The sequence below is a fragment of the Lepidochelys kempii genome, chromosome 1 (assembly GCF_965140285.1).
Source record: "Lepidochelys kempii isolate rLepKem1 chromosome 1, rLepKem1.hap1, whole genome shotgun sequence".
Classification (NCBI taxonomy): domain Eukaryota; kingdom Metazoa; phylum Chordata; order Testudines; family Cheloniidae; genus Lepidochelys; species Lepidochelys kempii.
Window position 1 is genome coordinate 303,053,418 of NC_136380.1, and position 23,063 is coordinate 303,076,480.

Consider the following 23,063-nt stretch of genomic DNA (forward strand, 5'->3'; position numbering starts at 1 on the left):
CTCCCCCCCCGCCCCGAAGGAAGGAAACTCGCGGCATCCCCCCGCCCGTAACCCTGCCTAGCGGCTTTCAGCGGGGAGCGGCGCGGCGCGGCGCGGCGCGGGCGGCCCAGGCAGGGCGAGGAGCGCAGGCTGCGAGGCAGACTCGGGGTGAAACGCGCCCTGCTGCGGGGGGGCCCAGGTCAGCGGAGGCGGCGCGCGCTGGCCGGGGGGAGGAAGGGGCGGCCGCAGGGAGGCCTCAGCGCAGCTCTCCCACAGCCCTGCGGTCCCGCCCTCCCGGTGCCATGGAAACGCGGCCCGTTGTGCCCAGCGCGGCGGGCCGCCTGGCGCCGCACTGGACTCTGCATGGCCCACGTCCGGCCGCCTTCCATGGCCTCGGCCAAGCCCTGCTCGCTCCCGCAAGTCGCCGCCTCGAGCCCCTCCGTTTCCTTCCCCTCTTCCTCGGCGGCGACGGTCCTAACCCGGGTGCGGGCGCGGGCCGAGGCGCAGCTGATCTCCGCGATAGCCAGCGAGCGGGCCATGCGCTGGAGCGAGGTGACTCCGGCCGCCTCCGCCAGAGGGCGCTGGGCACGGGCCGGGCGGTTTGGGGGAACCCCCCACCCCAAGGCTAAGCAGCGCCCGGCTGGGTCGGGGCAGGATGGGAGACCCCCGGGGGGAGGGGTGTCTTATTCACATTAGCTATGCCGACTCCCTTAACTAGCCACCGTGTTCTTCATCCCAGCCACAGCAGGTACCCCAGTACTATGATAACTTGCTGTGGCACTAATTTGTGGCTCTTTGTGCTCTGAGGTAGTGCTCTCCTAGGCCTATGAGGTGGAGCCTGGTGTCCAGAGGAGCTGAGTTGAGCTTTGCACTCTGCAGTGCTTCTCATTTCTGACTCTCAAAAACTCCCAGAGTCTGATGCTGGCTTTTGGTCATTTTGCCATTTATGTTTTTTGCTTTCAGGTTGTTGCACATTACACAGCACTCTTGAAAACTTTGAGCAAAGAGGAACTTCCCAAAGACTTTGAGCCTGGTCCTTACTATTCACAACTGGTAATTTTAAAACCATTTCTCAAGTGACAAGCAGGATTGTCAGCTCTTGCCGTTTTATTACAAGTGTTCTAATAGATGGTCTATCTTCAAATCCCAGCTTTTGAAGTGATGTGATTATGTGAAAATCTCAGCTTTCATTTTTAAAAAAAAGTTTCTAACCGTCGCGTTTGCAGAGAAAATGGGAACCCTAAAGGCTCAATAAGCAGAAGGGAAATAAAAAGAACCACTAAAAAGAAACCTCATGACTTTTAATTAAATCACATGATTTTTGGAGACATTGCTCATGACTTTTGAACACTCAGGATTGACAATACTGGACAAATGTTGTTTTACAAAATGATACAATGTCAGGCTGCAGTTCGGCAATCAGATCTTTGTGGATGGACCCTCAATATCACTAGGGCACTATATGTGTGCAAGGGTTCACCTGGATCTGGTTGCAGGATTGGAGCCTTCATTTGGATAGCACCAACATGTGAATGTATTATATTTTAAGAACATATAACTGAATTATATGTTTGATCCACATTTATCTGACTGGGTGCCAGGGAAGCTGAGAGAGCACACTGTCTGGTCAGATGAAAGAGAGAACCAGAGCTGTTAGCTTAATGATGCATGGTTGTGCTGGAGAGCACAAGGTAGTGGTGGAGAGCAGTGCTACTGGCAGTGTTGTCATCCCTGCCACACTGACATGTTTGATGGGATGGGCCCTTTGTGCACCAGATAGAGTATTTGGGGGAGAGCTGGTTACAGCCTTCAAAAAGTGCAGTAATGTTCCCTCAAGTATCCCCGTGCAGCACCTGAGCAGTGGTGCAGGTCTTCCTGTGCAGGTCTTCATAGGCATAGGATTAAATTCTGACCCCATTGAAGTAAATGGTAAAACTCCTAATGACTTCACTGTAGGGTTGCCAACTTCCTAATCGCACAAAACCGAACATCCTAGCCCCACCCTTTCTCCAAGGCCCCACCCCCTTCCCTGTCCCTTTCCCTAGGCCCCGTCTCCTGCTCACTACATTCCCCCTCCCTTGGTGGCTTGCTCTCCCCTACCCTCACTCACTTTCACTGGGCTGGGGCAGGGGGTTGGGGTGCGGGAGGGGGTGAGGGCTCTAACTCAGGGTGCAGGCTCTGGGATGGGCCAGAAATGAGGGGTTCAGGGTGTGGGAGGGGCCAGTGGGAGTGCGGAGCTGCTGCTCGGGGCAGGGGCAGCATGTGGAGCCCCGTGGCCCTCTGCCTAGGAACTGGACCTTCTGGCTGCTTCTGGGGCACTGCGCAGTGCCAGAACAGGTAGGGATTAGCCTGCCTTAGATCTGCAGCACTGCCGACCACACTTTTAATGGCCCGGTCGCTTGTGCTGACCAGAGCTACCAGTGTCCCTTTTCGACTGGGCTTTCCAGTCGAAAACTGGACACCTGGCAATCGTTCTTCACTGGGGCCAGAGTTTTACCATGATGTAGCCTTATTTGTCTGTAACACTGGCTCCAGTGTGCAGCTGCCATATGTTTCTTCATTGCAACTACAAATACTTGTCTTTAGAAATAAATTAATGCGTGTTGGTTATGCTGTTCAGTTGAGAATTAAATTATTTGCTCAGCCAGGCTTTAGAGACAGCTGCATCTGGCAGAATTTTAGGACAGAGACAATTTGCACCTGTTCTTACCTCTGCAGATTTACAACTGTGCCATTTTATTAATATGGGGCCTGCTTAGTTTTGTGTTGTTTGCAGTATTTTAAATTAATTTAGATGATCTACAAATATCTCTATTGTAGCTTATTAGAGGGACTACTGGTTTTGTAATGTGAAATATTAATGATATTATAGTTCTCTTCTGGACAATGTATTTTAACGTTCCCGATAATTGTTGAAGGACGAGACCTTCAGCTGGTGTAAACTGGCATTTATTTCAATGGAGTTAAGCTAAGAATCTAGCCCAAAGTAAATAGTACCTAGGGAGTAGCAGAGGGAATAAATTTGAAATTATTTTAGAATACAAATATGTAAAATAACGATTGCCCAAGAGAAATGGTAAAAAAGCAGTTTCATTGGTTTGAAACAAATTAAAAACCGGTCCTAAACATGTTCAGAACCTCAGCAATACTAAAACTTCAATAATAATTTGAGATTCTCATTGTGTATTTCAGCTATTTGAAACCTATTATCATTTAGCTGTAGCTTTCCAAAGACAGAATCACCATCAGGAAGCAGTGCAAGAGCTTAATAAAGCAATAGATGTTGCATCTATCCCTAAGGTAAAACTGCAGTAGTATTTAAAGTATGTACATTACATAATGAGTGTTTTTATGTAAAAATTCAACCAATGATTAAATCAAAGGAGTGTGCTTTAAGATATACTGTCCTGTGTCTACCTTGTGGTTTTATTATGCTATATTTATTCTAAAGTGAATGACAGCTGCATCTTAGAGTCACAGCTACCGTACATCAAAATGAGATAATCCAGTATAATAAACACCACTGCATTTGGAGACTCAGATCAGACAGAGCCACAAATAATCCATTTTCTGAATATATTAGGTTATCTTATGCTTGCACATTGCATTAAGCATATTAGAAATTGACCTGTAAGACATCTTCGAATAAAATTAGAGGGTGTTTTAGGTAATGGGAGGGAGGAAGAAGCTGAAATTTCCCATTTCCTACCCCCACAACCTCCACTCATTAGTTTAATCCTGAGTGGTCACTATATTTGAAAATGAGGGATGGACCTTGACTGCTTCAAATGTTGGGACCCTTTATAATTATGAATCATTGATGTCATACCTACATCTAATGCCCTTTATGTTAAGGACTTGATCCTATGGGTTCTGAACACTCCTGTGAGGTGTTATGCTGGAATATGTAGGCATTGAGGACGGTCACCACCTCACAGGATTGAGCTTTATAAAGACAAGTAACTGCTTTCTTAATTTTGATGTCTGAATTCCATTTCCTAATGACAATAGGACATTCTGGACTGGGTGACTAATGTGTTTCTGGGATAATTAGTCAAAGGGGGCTCAATCCTCAGCTGCTGATAACTTTGATGGAAATTGCAGCCCTCTCAGCCCCTTGCAGGAGACACTTAGCATTTATTGGGATCTGACCCTTGGTCTTTGACCTCGTGCTTTATATACTCTAAGGCATGTTATAATTGCACAGGAATCCACTGTTTGTCAAAGTTTATTACTTCATAATATTTTTAAAATAGACTGAGTTTAAAATCGCATGGAAAAAGCAGAAACTTTTTCTGTGAAATGATTGATTAAATTCTGCTCCATGTGATATATATGTACAATGTTCAGATTAATGTCTGAGATTTCATGCACACCCTAAAGTCTTTCCAATCTAGAAATTTTTAATTGGCAGGATAAATTGTATCTAAGGTAATTGGAAACAATCTTGCCATGCTAGTCATAATTTTTTTTTTTACCACTGGCATTGACAGCAATTGAATTATATTTTAAGGAATAATAATAAATGATTTTGTAAATAGGAAACACTGGTGAGTAACAAGCAGTAAAAATAGTCATAAAATTGATGAACAAACTGAAAATTAGACCATTAAAATTCTCTGGCACCATAGGCTCTAAATTCACTTGCTCTTTGTTCAGATAATATTGTATAGAAATAAATGCCTGCATTTTTTTGTTTTTTGAATTTATCTGTGCGATACATCTGTACTTTTGGATTAAACACTCTTAATGGTAACTGCACATTGGCTTTGTGGTTCATGTGCAATCTCATTAAATTCCTTCATTTTTTTTTTCCTCCAAGGGAGTAAATTGATTTATACGAGCATGCTGCTAATGTTATAGCTCCTTGTCTAGCCCCTTGGGTTCTAATGTTTTTTAAACTCAGTACAATTATGGGAAACGTTACACTGGAATGATGACATAAATCATCCCCATAGGAGTCTGAGCAGTCTGGGGAGTAATCTTATAGAACCCTGCTGAGGTAAATAAGAACAGTAATTTGAAATAAATAAAAGACCAATGGTGCTAATGTGGATGGCTCAAGAATATCATTAAGTTCATAATGACAGGTTTGTTTGGTGTAACAATGCTGGATGTACTGTAAAGCTGCTTTTTAGATCGTATTATTACAGTTCATGTACTATCTTCTCTCCAGATTGCCTGTCGAGTTGGCTGTGTTTCCAGAACTTTCCTTCATACACCACTGTTTGCGAGAAGAGCATATGCATATGTAAAATGTGGTAAGAGACCCTAGATCCCTATTTTAACTTAGTAAATAAACATTGAAATTCCAAATCGAGAAAGATTTTTCTGGAATACTTTTGCTCTGCCTTGCACTTTTATTATAACTAGCAGCATATGGGAAATATTGGGTGAGTCTGGAGATAAATATACATTCACTTAGCTTTGCAGCCTTCCAGGAAAGATTTATGTGCTGACAGCAGGGTGGACTTTACGGAACAGCAGGGGTGCTCAGAGCAACTTGCAGTCTCCAAATCCTCTGAGCACAGTGTGACTTTGATAGATGGGGATCCTAGTGGCCAGCTGCCTACTTGCTCCATTGCTGAGTACAGATGAGGGCTTCTCTTCTAAGACCGGTTCTTGTTGACAGTCCAGTCCCTTCATCACCTGCAGGTCAGCAAAGGAATAAAAATGCAAGTTTAAGAGGTAAAATGAAAACAATTAATTTAAAAAATAAATACTTAAAAAGTTTGTAAGCACTTCTGCATTTTACCTATACAAATGTGATTGAGTAATTAGAGAATGGAGCATATTAACTATTGAGAAATACTTTACAGTTTTCAGGAACAAAGGGAAAAAATCCCAAAAGACTAAGTAAACAGCAAATTTAATCCAAGTTTTATCCCACCTACAAAATTCTCAAAATAAAAGTAAAGCTAAAAGGAGCTCTCTGTTTCAAGTCAGGAGCTTTTGGGGGAAAAAGAGAGAGAGAATTTAGCTATCTGGGCTCAAAGGATCAAATCAAGACCTGTGTAATACAAAGGGATCCAGACAGGAGGACCTTCCCCATAGACCTATTAATTTCAGTGTGAATTGAGGCAGGCATAAAGTCCATGTGTGGATCCTTTTCTAGGATCTTTGTTCAAAGAAACCCAAATTCAGCAAGATTTAATAGCATTTTTATTGATGCATACATAAATAAAAGGTTTAATAATGTTACAAAATAGAGATGTATTTTATTAAATCTGAAGACAAAAGCTGTACTTTTCCATCAGAGGCATGTGTGGGAAAGTACACTAAAACAAATTGCATAACTGAAAAGTGTACTCTGCTTATGCAAAAACTTAGGTGTGAAAATATGCATACTAAATTGCAGACTTGATTTTAGGACCACTTCAGAAAATTTGTCTCTAGTACTTTTTTTAATGATTACTGAACTAGTATTAAAACAAGATGTAAACACGTACCATTTGTAACATGGGTGGTCATGCCGTTATTTAAAATGACACCACATTTCAACAAATTTTGATTTAAAAAAAAGGTTCAAGTAAAAAAAAAATCTAAAATAAATAGGTAAAACATTCTCTGTAAAAAGGATGGCAGGCAAACCTTTGGTTTGTGTTTGATTTAAGGTGTCAATAGTAGATTATATAAGGGAATTAAAAAGGACTGAAGCAGTTCAAAAATTTTGCAAACAAGGTCTCAACTCATCCCTACCTTCACCCTCTCTTATGGATTTCTAGTTCTGCTTCTCTCTCTCTCTCTCTCTCTGGCTCAATGACTATTTATGTATTTATCCACAGTGTAACGTTCACTGGCGGGGAGGAGAGAGACACACACACACGCACACATTCACTCTGTAGTGCAGTAGTTAGGGCCCCATCTGGGAAATGGGAGATCCAGCATCCAGTCCTCCTGCTCCAGTTGCTTTTTCATTATTCGTCCACAGTAGAACTACTTCAGTGGGAGAAACTGAGGGTGCCCCACATCAGAATATCCCATAGTTCAGTGGTTAGAGTGCCTTCTTGAGGTGTGAGACCCTTGTTCAAATCCTTTCTTTCTCTCAGGTTGAGGTGGGAATTGAACCTGGATCTCTCACATCCCAGGCAAGTGGTAACCAGTGGGCTAAAAGTTACCACTCTGGTAGGTGCCTCTGAGCATGCCTACAGCAATGCACATGCATTAGGTGGCTAAACGCCTATCTTCCCCTGGTTTGAGAATTTTTGGGGGGCTTAGGTGGGAAATAGGTTCCAGACGCCTAGAAGGAGGTGCACATGCCAAGAGGCAGAAAAACGGGCAGAGGGAATTTTTACCCTGAAAATATAGGTGCTGGGTGAGTTTAGGCACCTACAGGGTTCGGTGAGAATTCTGGCATTTAGGTGCTAAATCTGGGGTTTAGATGCCTAAGTACCTTTGTGTATCCGGGCCTAAGCAATTTCTTGGCTCACCAGCACCACCTATTGAAAATATTACAGTCCTGTTGCAAGCACAGTTAGGCTTGTGGTTGATTGTTTTAGTTGAACAAAACATAAACTTGAAAACAATGCATAACCCTCAATGTATTTTCAGCTCACAGTGAACACCAGAATGGCATCAAACAAGCTAACAGTCTCAACAGGATTTTGGGGTTGTCTTGCTTTCAAAAAGAAAACTATATAGCAGCACAGTAACACATACATATTCAGATACCCACAATTACATTCATTGGCTAAATACCATGTTCTCTTTTGAGGTGAACCCAGTGATAGTGAATGCACTCCGAAATACTTTGAGACTATATGGGTAAATGATTGTCAGGTGAGGCCCTGATGAAATGTAGAGGCAGTGGTGTCTTGTGGTTAGGTCACTGGACTGGGACTCAAGACCTGGGTTCTACATCTACCGCTACCACAAACTTGCTTTGTGACTTTGAAGATGTTGCTTCACTTTTTATTTTGGTACTTCTGTTTCCATTCCTACCATTCATCTGTCTTGTTTATTTAGATTGTACACTTTTCTGGATTGTCTCTTACTGTGTGTTTGAAGAGCGCCCTAACACAATAGAACATAACACAATGATATCATTATTCATTATTTGTATTTCAGTAATGCCCAGAGGTCCCAAACTGAGACTGAGGTCTCATTTGCTAGGTTGTCCTGTGACTGGTATCTCTGAATTCAAAAACAGCCAGTTGGGGTTCAAAGATCCATATTTTGCTCTGGTTGGGACAGAGTGAGCAAAAACAACACAAGTATTATCTGGGAATTATTCTTTGTGACTCAAATCCAGTTAAAGATCACTGCAGAATATGTAAAGAAAAAACAAAACACCCTCCTTCCCCTGCCGCCCCAGCCTCTTGGGCAGTAAAGTGTCTGGCAACTCCACATCATCTAGGTGCACGTGGAAATTGGGCACATTTTCTTCTTTGCAATTCAGGTTCTGATATTTCCCTCATCACGGTAGTGTCTGAATGCCTTCCAATAGTGCCTTAAACAATGTGACTAACATCTGTCATGTGTGGTTCTCTCTCCTTCTCTCTCATATCCTCTCTCTTGCGGGAGAATTGTGTGTGCACTGTAGTGATTTATTGTGGTAGGGTTATTTTTTAAGTAATACGAAGATTAGGCTATACAACTTAAGTTGACGTAAGTTATGTTGCTCAGGGATGTGAATTAGCCAATAGTTATTTTTTGTGTTTAAATTGTACCATAGAATCTCCATGGATAGTAAGTCCATGCTCTAATAATAAGAATATAGCAGTAGGGATATATTACCGACCACCTGACCAGGATGATGACAGTGACTGTGAAATGCTCAGGGAGATTAGAGAGGCTATTAAAATAAAAAACTCAGTTAAAATCCCCCATTATTACTATCTTCATATTGACTGGGTGCCTGTTACCTCAGGATGGGATGCAGAGATAAAGTTTCCTGACACCTTAAATGACTACTTCTTGGAGCAGCTAGTCCTGGAACCCACAAGAGGATCGGCAATTCTTGATTTAGTCCTAAGTGGAGCACAGGATGTAGTCCAAGAGGTGAATATAGCTGGACTGCTTGGTAATAGTGACCATAATATAACTAAATTTAACATCCCTGTGCTGGGGAAAACACCGCAGCAGCCCAACACTGTAGCATTTAATTTCAGAAAGGGGAACTACACAAAAATGAGGAAGTTAGTTAAACAGAAATTAAAAGGTACAGTCCCTGCAAGCTGCATGAAAACTTTTTAAAGACACCATAATAGAGGTTCAACTTAAATGTATACGCCAAATTAAAAAAACATAGTAAGAGAGCCAAAAAAGTGCCACCATGGCTAAACAACAAAGTAAAGGAAGCAGTGAGAGGCAAAAAGGTATCCTTTAAAAAGTGGAAGTTAAATCCTACTGAGGAAAATAGAAAGGAGCATAAAGTCTGGCAAATGAAGTGTAAAAATATAATTAGGAAGGCCAAAGAAGAATTTGAAGAATAGCTAGCCAAAGACTCAAAAAGTAATAGCAAAATATGTTTTAAGTACATCAGAAGCAGGAAGCCTGCTACACAACCAGTGGGGCCACTTGACGATCGACTTCAACATAGAGTGCTTCCATCGATGTGCACAGGCTGAAATTGTGGAAAAGTAGCACCACTTGCCCCATAACCTCAGCCGTGCAGACCACAATGCCACCACAGCCTCAGAAACAACTCTGACATCATAATCTAAAAGGCTGACAAAGGAGGTGCTGTCGTCATCATGATAGGTTGGAATATGAACAAGAGGCTGCTAGGCAGCTCTCCAACACCACTTCCTACAAGCCATTGCCCTCTGATCTCACTGAGGGTTACCAAAAGAAACTACACCATCTGCTCAAGAAACTCCCTGAAAAAGCACAAGAACAACACACCCCTAGAACCCTGACCAGGGGTATTCTGTCTGCTACCCAAGATCCATAAACCTGGAACATTTGGGGACAATGTATACCTTCAAATCAGCGGCACTGCTATGGGTACCCGTATGGTCCCACAGTATGCCAACATTTTTATGACTGACTTAGAACAACGCTTCCTCAGCTCTCGTCCCCTAATGTCTCTACTCTACTTGCGCTACATTGATGACATCTTCATCATCTGGACCCATGGAAAAGAAGCTCTTGAGGAATTCTACCATGATTTCAACAATTTCCATCCCACCATCAACCCACCATCAACCTCAGCCTGGAGCAGTCCACACAAGAGATCCATTTCCTGGACTCTACGATGCTAATAAGCGATGGTCACATAAACACCACCTTATACCGGAAACCTGCTAACCGCTATGCCTACCTACATGCCTCCAGCTGTCATCCAGACCACACCACACGATCCATTGTCTACAGCCAAGCTCTACGATACAACCGCATTTGCTCCAACCCCTCAGACAGAGACAAACACCTACAAGATCTCTATCAAGCATTCTTACAACTACAATACCCACCTGCGGAAGTGCAGAAACAGATTGACAGAGCCAGAAGAATACCCAGAAGTTACCTACTACAGGACAGGCCCAACAAAGAAAATAACAGAACACCACTAGCCATCACCTTCAGCCCCGAACTAAAAGCCAATGCATCATCAAGGATCTACAAACCCTATCCTGAAGAATGACCCATCACTCTCACAGATCTTGGGAGACAGGCCAGTCCTTGCTTACAGACAGCCCCCCAACCTGAAGCAAATACTCACCAGAAACCACACAACAAAAACACTAACCCAGGAACCTGGCTGGTGAATCTTGTCCATATGCTCAGGGTTTAGCTGATCGCCATATTTGGGGTCGGGAAGGAATTTTCCTCCAGGGCAGATTGGAAGAGGCCCTGGAGGTTTTTCGCCTTCCTCTGTAGCATGGGGCACGGGTCACTTGCTGGAGGATTCTCTTCTCCTTGAAGTCTTTAAACCACGATTTGAGGACTTCAGTAGCTCAGACATAGGTGAGAGGTTTTTTGCAGGAGTGGGTGGGTGAGATTCTGTGGCCTGCGTTGTGCAGGAGGTCAGACTAGATGATCATAGTGGTCCCTTCTGACCTTAGTTTCTATGAATCTATCCTTGCAACAAAGCCCGTTGCCAACTGTGTCCACATATCAATTCAGGAGACACCATCATAGGGCCTAATCACATCAGCCACGCTATCAGAGGCTCGTTCACCTGCACATCTACCAATGTGATATATGCCATCAAGTGCCAGCAATGGCCCTCTGCCATGTACATTGGCCAAACTGGACAGTCTCTACGTAAAAGAATAAATGGACACAAATCAGACGTCAAGAATTATAACATTCAAAAACCAGTCGGAGAACACTTCAGTCTCTTTGGTCTCTTAATTACAGACCTCAAAGTGGCAATTCTTCAACAAAAAAACTTCAAAACCAGACTCCAATGAGAGACTGCTGAATTGGAATTAATTTGCAAACTGGATACAATTAACTTAGGCTTCAATAAAGACTGGGAGTGGATGGGTCATTACACAAAGTAAAACTATTTCCCCATGTTTATCCCCCCCCCCCCACTGTTCCTCAGACGTTCTTGTCAACTGCTGGAAATGGCCCACCTTGATTATCACTACTAAAGGTTTTTTCCCCCTCGCTCTCCTGCTAGTAATAGCTCACCTTACCTGATGGTTCTTGTTACAGTGTGTATGGTAACACCCATTGTTTCATGTTCTCTATGTATATAAATCTCCCCACTGTATTTTCCACTGAATGCATCCGATGAAGTGAGCTGTAGCTCATGAAAGCTTATGCTCAAATAAATTTCTTAGTCTCTAAGGTGCCGCAAATGCTCCTTTTCTTTTTGCGGATACAGACGAACACGGCTGCTACTCTGAAACCTAACTATAGTCTGTAACCTATCATTTAAATCAACTTCTGTACCAAATGACTGGAGGATAGCTAATGTGACACCAATTTTTAAAATGAGTTCCAGAGGTGATCCCAACAACTATAGGCTAGTAAGCCTGGCTTCAGTACTGAGCAAACTGGTTGAAACTATAGTAAAGAACAAAATTGTTAGACACATGATTGAACATAATTTCTTGGGTAAGAGTCAACATGTTTTTTGTAAAGGGAAATCATGTCTCACAAATCTACTAGAATTCTTTGATGGGGGTGGTCAACAAGCATGTGGACAAGGAGGAATCCAGTTGATATAGTGTACTTAGATTTTCAGAAAGCCTTTGACAAGGTCCCTCACCAGAGGCTCTTAAGCAAGGTAAGATGTCATGGCATAACAGGGAAGGTCCTCTTATGGATTGGCAACTGGTTAAAAGATAGGAAACAAAGGGTAGGAATAAATGGTGAATTTTCAGAATGGAGAGGGGTAAATAGTGGTGTCCCCCAGGAGTCTGTACAGGGCCTAGTGCTATTCAACATATTCATAAATAATCTGGAAAAAGAGGTAAACAGTGAGGTGGCAAAATTTGCAGATGATACAGAACTACTCAAAATACTTAAGTCCGAGGCAGACTACGAAGAGCTGCAAAAGGATCTCTCAAAACTGGGTGACTGGACAACAAAATGGCAGATGAAATTCAATGGTGATAAATACAAAGTAATGCACATTGGAAAACATAATCCCAACTATACGTGTTGGGGTCTAAATTAGCTGTTACCAGTCGAGAAAGAGATCTTGGAGTCATTGTGGATAGTTCTCTGAAAACATCCACTCAATGTGCAGTGGCAGTCAAAAAAGCAAACAGAATGTTGGGAATAATTAAGAAAGGGATAGATAATAGGACAGAAAATATCATGTTGCCTCTATATAAATCCATGGTACGCCCACCTCTTGAATACTGCGTGCCGATGTGGTCACCCCATCTCAGAAAAGATGCATGGGAATTGAAAAAGGTTCAGAAAAGGGCAACAAAAATGATTGGGGGTATGGAATGGCTGCCATATGAGGAGAGATTAATAAGACTGGGACTTTTCATCTTGGAAAAGAGACGACTAAGGGGGACATATGATAGAGGTCTAAAAATCATGACTGGTGTGGAAAAAGTAAATAAGGGAGTATAATACAAGAACTAAGGGTCACCAAATGAAATTAATAGGCAGCAGATTTAAAACAAACAAAAAAGTATTTTTTCACACAACACACAGTCAATCTGTGGAACTCCTTGCCAGAGGATGTTGTGACGGCCAAGACTATAACAAGGTTAAAAAAAGAACTAGATTAGTTCATGGAGCATAGTTCCATCGACGGCTATTAGCCAGGATGGACAGGGATGGTGTCCCTAGCCTCTATTTGCCCGAAGCTCGGAATGCATGGTGGATCACTTGATGATTACCTGTTCTGTTCTTTCCCTGTGGGGCACCTGGCATTAGCCACTGTCAGAAGACAGGATACTGGGCTAGATGGACCTTTGATCTGACCCAGTTTGGCCATTCTTATGTTCTTAAATGTTTTTAATAGACTACAATAAATTTAGCCCTTGACATTGAAAAGCTATTTCAAAGTTAATTTTAAATAGGTTTATTTTTAAAAAAATCCCTTTATTTAAATAATAAAGAACAATTTTTTAAAAAACAACCATCAATTTTTTTTTATCATCCAGCTCCAGGATGCACTATTAAATAGCCATCCATGAGTAACTTAAGGTCAACAAGAAGTTGCTTATGCATTTCTCATATGCCTTTTCTATTATCTCCTACCTGCTCTGCAGAGCTGGATGTGTCCAAGTTTTTATCTAACAGGAATTAAAACTGGCTGTTACTTGATTCAAGATGCGTGACCCAGGAGAATTCTACTTTCAGTATGCTTAGATATTTTCAGGACTATGAACAGGCTCTTGCTATCTTTGGTTCAGAAGTTCCTAGTGTTCCACACAGGCCCAAAATCTGGCAGAGCTTCACAGAGGCTCGTCTTTGTAAGTTTTGTCTTGGATCCTGTCAAGCCTGTATTTCTGTTGTGAGACCTGCAGTTTGAGCATTGACAGCCAACCTAGGGGTGATACCCAAATGATTGCCTATATATACACATGCAAGTGAGCTGTAGCTCATGAAAGCTTATGCTCAAATAAATTTGTTAGTCTCTAAGGTGCCACAAGTACTCCTTTTCTTTTTGCAAATACAGACTAACATGGCTGCTACTCTGAAAATTGGTATCAGAGTAATCAAAATCTAGGTTTTAGATTCCATTTCAGACTGGATCAGCCACACTGAAGTAGAACAAAGATATACAGTTTCCTACATGCTAGATGCCCAATTTAAGGCATTTTTATTTAGTTCTGAGATAGCCCACGATGGACATTGTTGCAGGTATAGAAGCAGCCACCAACATATTCTGAACCCTTTGATAGCTCCTGTGGAGGCACTGGGACGTGAAGCTTACTGCAAAGCTGCAGATGTATAGAACTATGGTTTTACCAACTTTATTGTAAGGCAATGAAGTGTAAACGTGGAGGAAGGCTGGGGAGTGACAGATTTATGGTTTTTTATTTTTGTCATCTTTCTCAGCTGCTCCACTTAAGTGGCAGGACAAGATCAGCAGCGAGGATATTCATAGCTGAACCCAGAAACCACCCCCATCAGCACTGCTTCAATTTTGGCAGTTTCTTGATAGGGACATATTATTAGGATGGAAGACCAGCGAATTGTGAAGTGTTTACCAAAGAATTCTGCTACATGGTGGGTGATCACAGGGTTACCAAAAGCTTTGATAGAGTGATAAGATTGCCAGTGACAGACAGTCTGAACAACCGAGCTAGAGATTGATCTTGGTGTGCTCCATCTGCAAGAAGGCTGTCCCACTTTGGTATTTGCCTTGATGATGATGATGTGTGATGCTGCAATATCTGCCATCTTGACATTGGTTGAAGGAAAACATGCACAGAAAAGCCAAGAATGGACAGCATGCAGTAGAAACAGAGAGCAGAGAAACAAGTTAATTAGCAACCTCTAAAGGAAGTCAGAGTAGGTACTAAAAGCATGTTGGAGTTACTTTGAGAAGCTATGGATAGTTTCCTATCTTCCATCTAATGAAATTCAGTGTAAAGAGAATTTTCTTTATACGTGTTAGAGACCACGTGACAGGTAGCTCCTGCTGAAGAGTGGTGAAAACAAAATTCTATCAAACTCAAAATCTTTTCCCATTTGCAGTGTTTCTTTGAAACTCTGCTATCATTGTATAATGTGAAATGCCATTTAGCATTGTTTAGGGTGTCTAATATGATCATAGGTGCAGATAGCTCCTGGAGGATGTAGAAAGCCTTATGTTATTAGGATGTAACTTGCTAGTACTTAAGGTCTTACCTTTTAAAAACTTATCTAAGCACTTCTTTAATTTAGAGTTTGACATGTTTGACATGCAGGGGTTGGCAACCTTCGACACGTGGCCCATCAGGGTAATCGGCTGGCCGCCATTTCCCACACTTCCCGTTGCCCGGGAACGGCGAACCACAGCCACTGGGAGCTGCGGGGGCTGTGCCTGTGGACGGTCAATGTAAACAAAATGTCTTGCTGCCTGCCAGCGGATTATCCTGATGGGCCACTTGCTGACCCCTGTCCTGGTACATTCAGTATAATTCTTAAATATCACAAATGGTCTAATCTTCCTCTGAAATGTTGTACTTGATCTCTGAATGAATTTAGTACTCTATATGCTGTGATTTGGCTTTTAAAACACTGATAAGCAGTGTTATTTCATCTCTCAAAACACATGGTAGTTATTTTTATTAATTTTGCCTTAAAAACACCCAGCTGAAGATTTGCAAAAATTGAGTGACATCCAGATTAACACTTGGAGTCTGATGAAAATTTAGGGTAAATAATAGAGGAATATTGGCCGGAGGGAGTTGGGGGTGGAGGTTGTGGCATCTTTAGTTTAGTATTGGTAAACTGATGCATACCTGATTTTTCTCCTTTTTTAAAAAAAGGGGTTTGTTCAATTAAATAGAAGTAAATTGGTTTGTGATAGGTGGAATTGACCTATCACTTCAGCTGTTACACCACTTCTCTTTAATTTCTTTCTCTAGCAGAGAAGGTCATAGCTGTGAAGATGAGTTCTGAAGCCAAGCTTATGCCTTCAAAACAAATTCATTACTTTTTAATGCATTCTCTTTGTTTCTGAAAGCAGACGGCCCTTGTTCATAAGGATGCATTGGAGAAATGTTAATGGAAAAGCTTTAAATTCCTCAGGAGTGATGCAAAAATGTTTGATTGTACTATACCAAGTCAATATTAAGCATCATTTAACTCTTCTATATGTTTTTATTTTTTTCTTCAGTGCATCTCTCAAATCCCGTCTGCAGTTCTCTGCAACAGCCTCCTAAACTGTGCCTAATACTCTCTCTTACCCCAAACCCTGTTACCCTTCTCATACAACCCCCTGTTCTCAGCAGTTGCATATTTTGAACAGGAGTGGGTAATCCAGCAGACAGTGGATGGCTGAGTAGAGACCTTCTCTACCTATGTCTATGTAATACACTGGCAGAGTGTGGGTTATGTCCCCCTCTGCTGGCTGTTCCTCTAGAAGATAACAGCCGATCAGTGCTCCAGATAGTGGAATTACAACTTTAGTTGTTGACCCCACACAGTTCTGAAAATGGGCATCTCTGACTGTGCTCACTGCCTGCTCCTTTGTAAGCACCCATCCTTCAACATGCACATGTTCTGAATGTCCAACCACCCCATTTGAAAATTGTCCACATTTGCATCTGTTGTTTGCACCCAGGATGTACTTGTATATCAGGATTTATGCTCACACAAGCCTCTTATTCTTATGTGGTTTGTTTTTCTTACCTATCTCACAAGGGTTTTGTGCAGCTTACTGGGTAAATATGTGAGACACTTGCAGCGTTTCTAATAGAACCCAGGAGTTCTGGTTCCCAGTTCTGTGCTCTAACAGCTATACAACACTACCTTTCATGTGTCCATTTGATTATGTGGATCATAATTTTAGTTGATATCCGACTTATACTTTTAAAAATAAGTAGGCTGCATCTCTGCTCAATGAGGAGAGAAATATTACTCACCAAACTACCATTAAAAGCCAGAGACTTTAGAAAAGTTTTCCTGGCAGTCATTTTAGTTTTAATTACTGAATAATCACCATTTCACATATATAATAGAATCTAGTGTGTCTCCATATAATCTCACAAATTGTGGCCTCAAGGCCAGCACGACAGCTTCATGGTATTGTACTGTAGTTGCCCACAGGGAGTCTGAGTTTGTGTCCTGACTGAGTTCACTGTTGAGTGCTCTGGTGGGCAAGGACAAGAAATGTAATATGTGGACACAGTGTTCTCAGCCCTTGTGGAGGGGTAAGTATCTCATATCACTGTCAACTGAATATGTCTGGCCAAACACAGGAGTAGCTTTGGACAGGTGATTGAAGGAGCCACCACATCGAGCTTTCTTCATTCTTAGGCAAGGTCAGAGCAATGCAGAGTCTTTGGAAGGGCATAGAAGAAGAAGGATTCCAGCAGATCATGTCTAGAAGATGTCATAATCAACAGTATCAGTACTACATAATGATGCTATTGCATTTAATGCTTTGGGTTCTTTATGAAATATAGCTGGTCATGGAAAAATGATTCTTAAACTTTTATTTTGTGCTCTTTTTTCTGCGTTTTTAGATCGTTTGAAAGAAGCAATAGATGATGCTAACAAGGCTGTTGAGTTAGACCCTTTGAACCCTGTAAGTAATGGTGACATGAACTGGCCCCTAATACACACTGGACATGGTTTTATTCATATGTAATTTTCCTTTGTTCTGGAAATTGTGCACAAAGTTAGTCTGTGCTAACATATCCTATTCCTGGTTTCAGAGTAGCAGCCGTGTTAGTTTGTATCCGCAAAAAGAACAGGAGTACTTGTGGCACCTTAGAGACTAACAAATTTGTTAGAGCATAAGCTTTCATGGGCTACAGCCCACTTCATCTGATGCATAGAATGGAACATATAGTAAGAAGATATATATATACATACAGAGAAGTTGGAAGTTTCCATACAAACTGTAAGAGGCTAATTAGTTAAGATGAGCTATTATCAGCAGGAGAAAAAAACTTTTGTAGTGATAATCAAGATGGCCCATTTAGACAGTTGCCAAGAAGGTCTGAGGATACTTAACTTAGGGAAATAGATTCAATATGCGTAATGACCCAGCCACTCCTATCCTATCATATCTTATTCCTGTTACCTCATTTTTCCCCTTGAGACTTTGTGCTGACTTGCTTGTCTCATCCACTTGTTATAGCTTATCTCTTAGGCTGTAAAGCCTGATTAACAAAGATATTTTGGTGCCTAAACCCAAGATTTAGGCCATCAAGTGCCTGTTTTAGGTTTCACTGAGATCCACAAAACCTCCACTCAGCTGCCATCTAGCCCAGTAGGCATATAAAGTTGGTGCCTACATTTTCTGGGTAAGAGTTCCCTAGATGCCTATGTTTCTGCCTCTGGGCATGTGCACTGCTGCCTCCCTCTAGGCATCTGGATACCGGTCTCCTGCAAAGCCACAGAGTGATCCAGAAACCACGGGAAGATAGGCACCCCTCTGCCTGTGTCACCTGTGGAGCACAATCTGGTAGATGTACTCAGAGGCTGCTTACTGGATCAGGTCCCATTCAAAATGTCGTGTGTGATTCTATGCACATGCTAACCAACCTTACAATGTTTAGCTCAGTGGTTAGAGAACTGTCCTGAGATGTGGGAGACCCGAGTTCAGTTCCCTCCTCTGCCTCATGGAGAGAAGGGATTTGAATAGGGGTCTCCCACATCTCTCAGGAAAATATCCTAATCACTGAGCTATGTGGTGTTCTGATTTGAGGCTACCCAGTGTCTCTTGCTGAAGCTATTCCAATTTGCATAAATACTTAAATCATCACTGAAAAAGAGAGAGATTCTATAGCTGGGTGGTTAGGGCTCCCAGCTGGGAGGTGGAAGACCTACAGACCATTCCCAGGCCCGCCGACAGCAATTCCAGGCCCTAGGGCCAGGGCCAGAGCCGACCCTGTGGGGGCGGAGCCCAGGGCGAATCCATCACTTCCTGGACTGCCCGTCACTCCCAGGTGCACGTGACCGCTCCAGGCCCCACTCTTTTGTGGGGGCTCCAGGCTGGCACGATTGGCCAGTGTGGTTGCACGCATAGTAGCCCTCAGGCCCGCCCGGGCCCCTGGGCAATTGCCCCATTTCCCGCCCCCCCGTCAGCGAGCCTGGCCATTCCCGTGCTGCAATGGTTAAGTATTTATCAAAAGTGGAACAGTTTGAACAGGAGAGATTGAAGGAGCCCCACATCATAAGAACATAAGAAGCGCCCTACTGGGTCAGACCAAAGGTCCATCTAGCCCAGTATCCAGTCTTCTGACAGTGACCAGTGCCTGGTTCCCCAGAGGGAATGAACAGAACAGGTAATCATCAAGTGATCCATCCCCTGTCGCTCATTCCCAGCTTCTGGCAAACAGAGGCTAGGGACACCATTCCTGCCCATCCTGGCTAATAGCTATTGATGGACCTTTCCTCCATGAATTTATCTAGTTCTTTTTTGAACCCTGTTATGGTCTTGGCCTTTACAACATCCTCTGGCAAGGAGTTCCACAGATTGACTGTGCGTTATGTGAAGAAATACTTCCTTTTATTTGTTTTAAACCTGCTGTCTATTAATTTCATTTGGTGACCCCTAGTTCTTGTGTTATGAGAAGTAGTAAAAACACTTTCTTATCTACTTTCTCTACACCAGTCATGATTTTATAGACTTCAATCATATCTCCTCTTAGCTGTCTCTTTTCCAAGCTGAAAAGACCCAGTTTTATTAATCTCTCTTCATACAGATGCCTTTCCATACCCCTAATCATTTTTGTTTCCATTTTCTGGACCTTTTCCAATTCCAGTATATTTTTTTTGAGGTAGGGTGACCACATCTGCACCTCTGCAGTTTTCAAGAGGTGGGGGTACCATGGATTTATATAGAGGCAACATGATATTTTCTGTCCTATTATCTATCCCTTTCTTAGTTATTCACAGCATTCTGTTTGCCTTTTTGACTGCCGCTGCACATTGAGTGGATGTTTTCAGAGAACTATCCACAAGATGTCTTTCTTGAGTGGTAGCAGCTAATTTAGGCCCCATCATTTTATATGTATATAGTTGGGATTATGCTTCCCAATGTGCATTACTTCGCATTTATCAACACTGAATTTAATCTGCCATTTTGTTGCCCAGTCACCCAGTTCTGAGAGATCCTTTTGCAGCTCTTCGCAGTCTGCCGGGGTCTTAACTATCTTTTAATAATTTTGTATCATCAGAATATCCCCAGCTCAGTGGTTAAGAACATGTTTTGGGGTGATGTGGAAGAACCCTGTTTAAATACTTCCCCGCCCTCAGGTGGAGGGCAAAATTGAACCTGGGTCTCCCCCGTCCTAGATGAGCGTTCTAATCACTTGCATAAAAGTTACAAGGTGTGGGGTAAAGGCAGCACAACTATCATCATATATTCCTCTGGTTATTTTGTGTGGAGAGGAAGGCACCTAAGTCATTCTCACAAGAAAAGACTCGGGCCCCTAAGCTACCTAACTCCAAGGGAGGTTTCCCCAGTTGCGGATCACTAAGCAGAAATAGGTGCCTTTCTTTAGTCTAGGCTTACGTGCCTATCTCCAGGAGAGGGGTGGGGTTTAGGGCAAACCCCTTTCCGCAGCATCTCCCATTGGCTAGTTTAGGCAGCTCCATGCCTAGTGTACTGGCTTGTATGGATTCCAATCTTAAGCACCTCTCCTTTCCTCATTCATTGTGGAAGGAGTCTAAGCACCTAACTCAGACTTTGTGGATTGCAATGTTGCTCCTGTGATTTTTCTAAGGGCCTAAAAGCTAGGCTTAACAATGCTTAAGTCCCCTTGTGGTGCTGGGCCCTAGCTTTTTGGTGTAGGAACTGTCAAATTTGACATATATGAAAGAGCCTGCATCTTAGTATGTGCCTCCATGCAGCATTGTTTTTTAACTAGTGACATTACAGTTGGGAGGTATTAGTGTAAAATGTTGGGAATATTTTAAGTGACAAATTGAGTGGTATTTTGGAAAATGTCTCTGTATAGCTCAATATTTTAAAACTGGGCTGGAACAACATCACATTTACTTAAGCAACAATGGGGCCAATGGTGCAGCTCTTCCACTTATTGCTCTGACAGAATCAAGGCCACTTTGAATAGTACAGAATGTTTTTAAAGAGTATTATTAATATTTGTTGTTTAACATTTATATTATGGTAGCACCTACAGGCTGAGACATTCTGTTCAGGATATCCAGAACTGTAAGCCTCTCTGCTACCCCTCTGCCTCAGCAAGTGAGAGTTTAGCTGCTGCTAAGCTTCGTCAGCTCTCTGATACACCAGTCTGTCTGCCTCTTTGAGACTGTGCCAATCTAAACCTTGCTTTGCAGGTAACAGTGAAACCTCAGTTCCTGAATTCCCCAGAGACGTCTCCCTAGTCCCTCTCACTGGACATTCACAGAAATTACTGAGTTTGCTACCTCTAAAGAGGCAGAGCACACACCAACCTGTTAGGTTAGTTGAAGACTCACACTACACTTTAATATACAGCTCTGACATGGTTTTGTAACAAAACAAGAATAAGTTGGTGATGGGTTCGGTCACAGAGACCCCTTTGGGATTGTCACCTGGTGTGCTGAGACTACCTCTGAGCCTGTTTTCTTTTCCAGTTTGGGCCTCCAGAACCCTGCCTTGTTGAGCCAGACGTACCAGTCTTCTCCAGCACAGACCCAGGGTTTGAACCATGTGCCCCAAAGCTGCAGACTTAACTGAAAACAGCTTAGGAAGTGCTCCTATCTCTAGCACCCAGATACCCAGCTCCCACTGGGATCCAAATCCCAAATAAATCCATTTTACTCTGTATAAAGCTTATACAGGGTAAACTCATAAATTGTCTGCCCTCTATAATGCTGATAGAGAGATATGCACAGCTGTTTGCTCCCCCAGGTACTACTTACTTTGGGTTCAATAATAAACAAAAGTGATTTTATTAAGTACAAGAAGTAGGATTTAAGTGGTTCCAAGTAAAAACAGACAGAACAAAGTAAGTTACCAAACGAAATAAAATAAAACACGCAAGTCTAAGCCTAATACATTAGGAAACTGATTACAGATGAAATCTCACCCCAGAGATGTTCCAGTAAGCTTCTTTCACAGATTGGATCCTTCCTAGTGTGGGTCCAGCAATCACTTCTAACCCTGTAGTTACTGTCCTTTGTTCCAGTTTCTTTCAGGCATCTCTTTGGGGTGGAGAGGCCATCTTTTGGGCCAGCTGAAGACAAAATGGAGCAGTTTCCAGGGCCTTTTATATTCTCTTTTGTGGGCAAAAATCCCTTTGGTCTCCTGTGGAAAATCACAGCAAAAAGATGGAGTTTGTAGCCACCTGGGCAAGTCACATGTCCATGAATGATTCAGCTTTTTGCAGGCTGACGCCATTGTTTACATGTTAGTTTGAATGTTCCCAGGAAAGCTCAGATGTGGTTTGGTGTCTCCAAAGTCCATTGTCAGTTAAGCGTTTCGTAATTGAGCATTTACTGAGAATAGTCCTTTCTCAAGAAGCTGACCAAATGCTTCACTGAGGCTACTTAGAATCAAACACATTGAGATACAAGTATGTAGCCAATATTCATGACTTCAAATACAAAAATGATACACACATCCTGACAGCACAGTCATAACCAGCAAACTACAACCTTTCCATAGACACCCCAGTTGACCTCCTCTGTACAAGACCTGGTGCAACCATAGGACCCTGGTTGCAACAATGATCTATACGGTCACAGTTCATGTCAATAACATCACAAAGTTTATTATTACATAATAGAAGTTTAGGTGATACCAAACAAAAGAAAAAAGACGGGCCTGGTTACAAATAAAACAAAATAAAAACACGCTTTCTAATTACTAAAACTTAATTTTATCATGTTACAATCTTTGCCTAAGCAGTTTTTCTTACTTCCATCAAGTTACCAGCACCTCAAGCCCTCCAGTCTAGGGGATCCAACTTTCTCAGGCTTGAGGGTGCTGTACCCTATGTCCTCTAAGTGATGGATAACTAAAATATGTTTTTTTGCTTCCCTTACATTACCCAAAGCCTGTCTCTTGCCTGAAGAGCCAGGAAGGTGCCCTGGTGTGCTCA

General features: G+C 42.4%; 1 protein-coding gene across 3 annotated transcripts in view; it reads left to right on the forward strand.

The window, feature by feature from the left end:
- Positions 1–227: 227 nt before the first annotated feature.
- Positions 228–23,063, forward strand: part of LOC140905226 (uncharacterized) — a 78,892-nt gene continuing 56,056 nt past the window's right edge. Inside the window, exons 1-5 of one of the 3 annotated variants that reach the window (XM_073328117.1) lie at positions 231–531; positions 943–1,032; positions 3,172–3,279; positions 5,156–5,240; positions 17,526–17,587. In XM_073328117.1, coding sequence (XP_073184218.1) covers positions 343–531; positions 943–1,032; positions 3,172–3,279; positions 5,156–5,240; positions 17,526–17,587 — 534 coding nt within the window. In that variant the 5' untranslated portion in view covers positions 231–342. Of the gene's footprint in view, positions 532–942; positions 1,033–3,171; positions 3,280–5,155; positions 5,241–17,525; positions 17,588–23,063 lie in introns of all 3 variants that reach the window. The other 2 variants (XM_073328115.2, XM_078851143.1) reach the window with 2 other exon arrangements.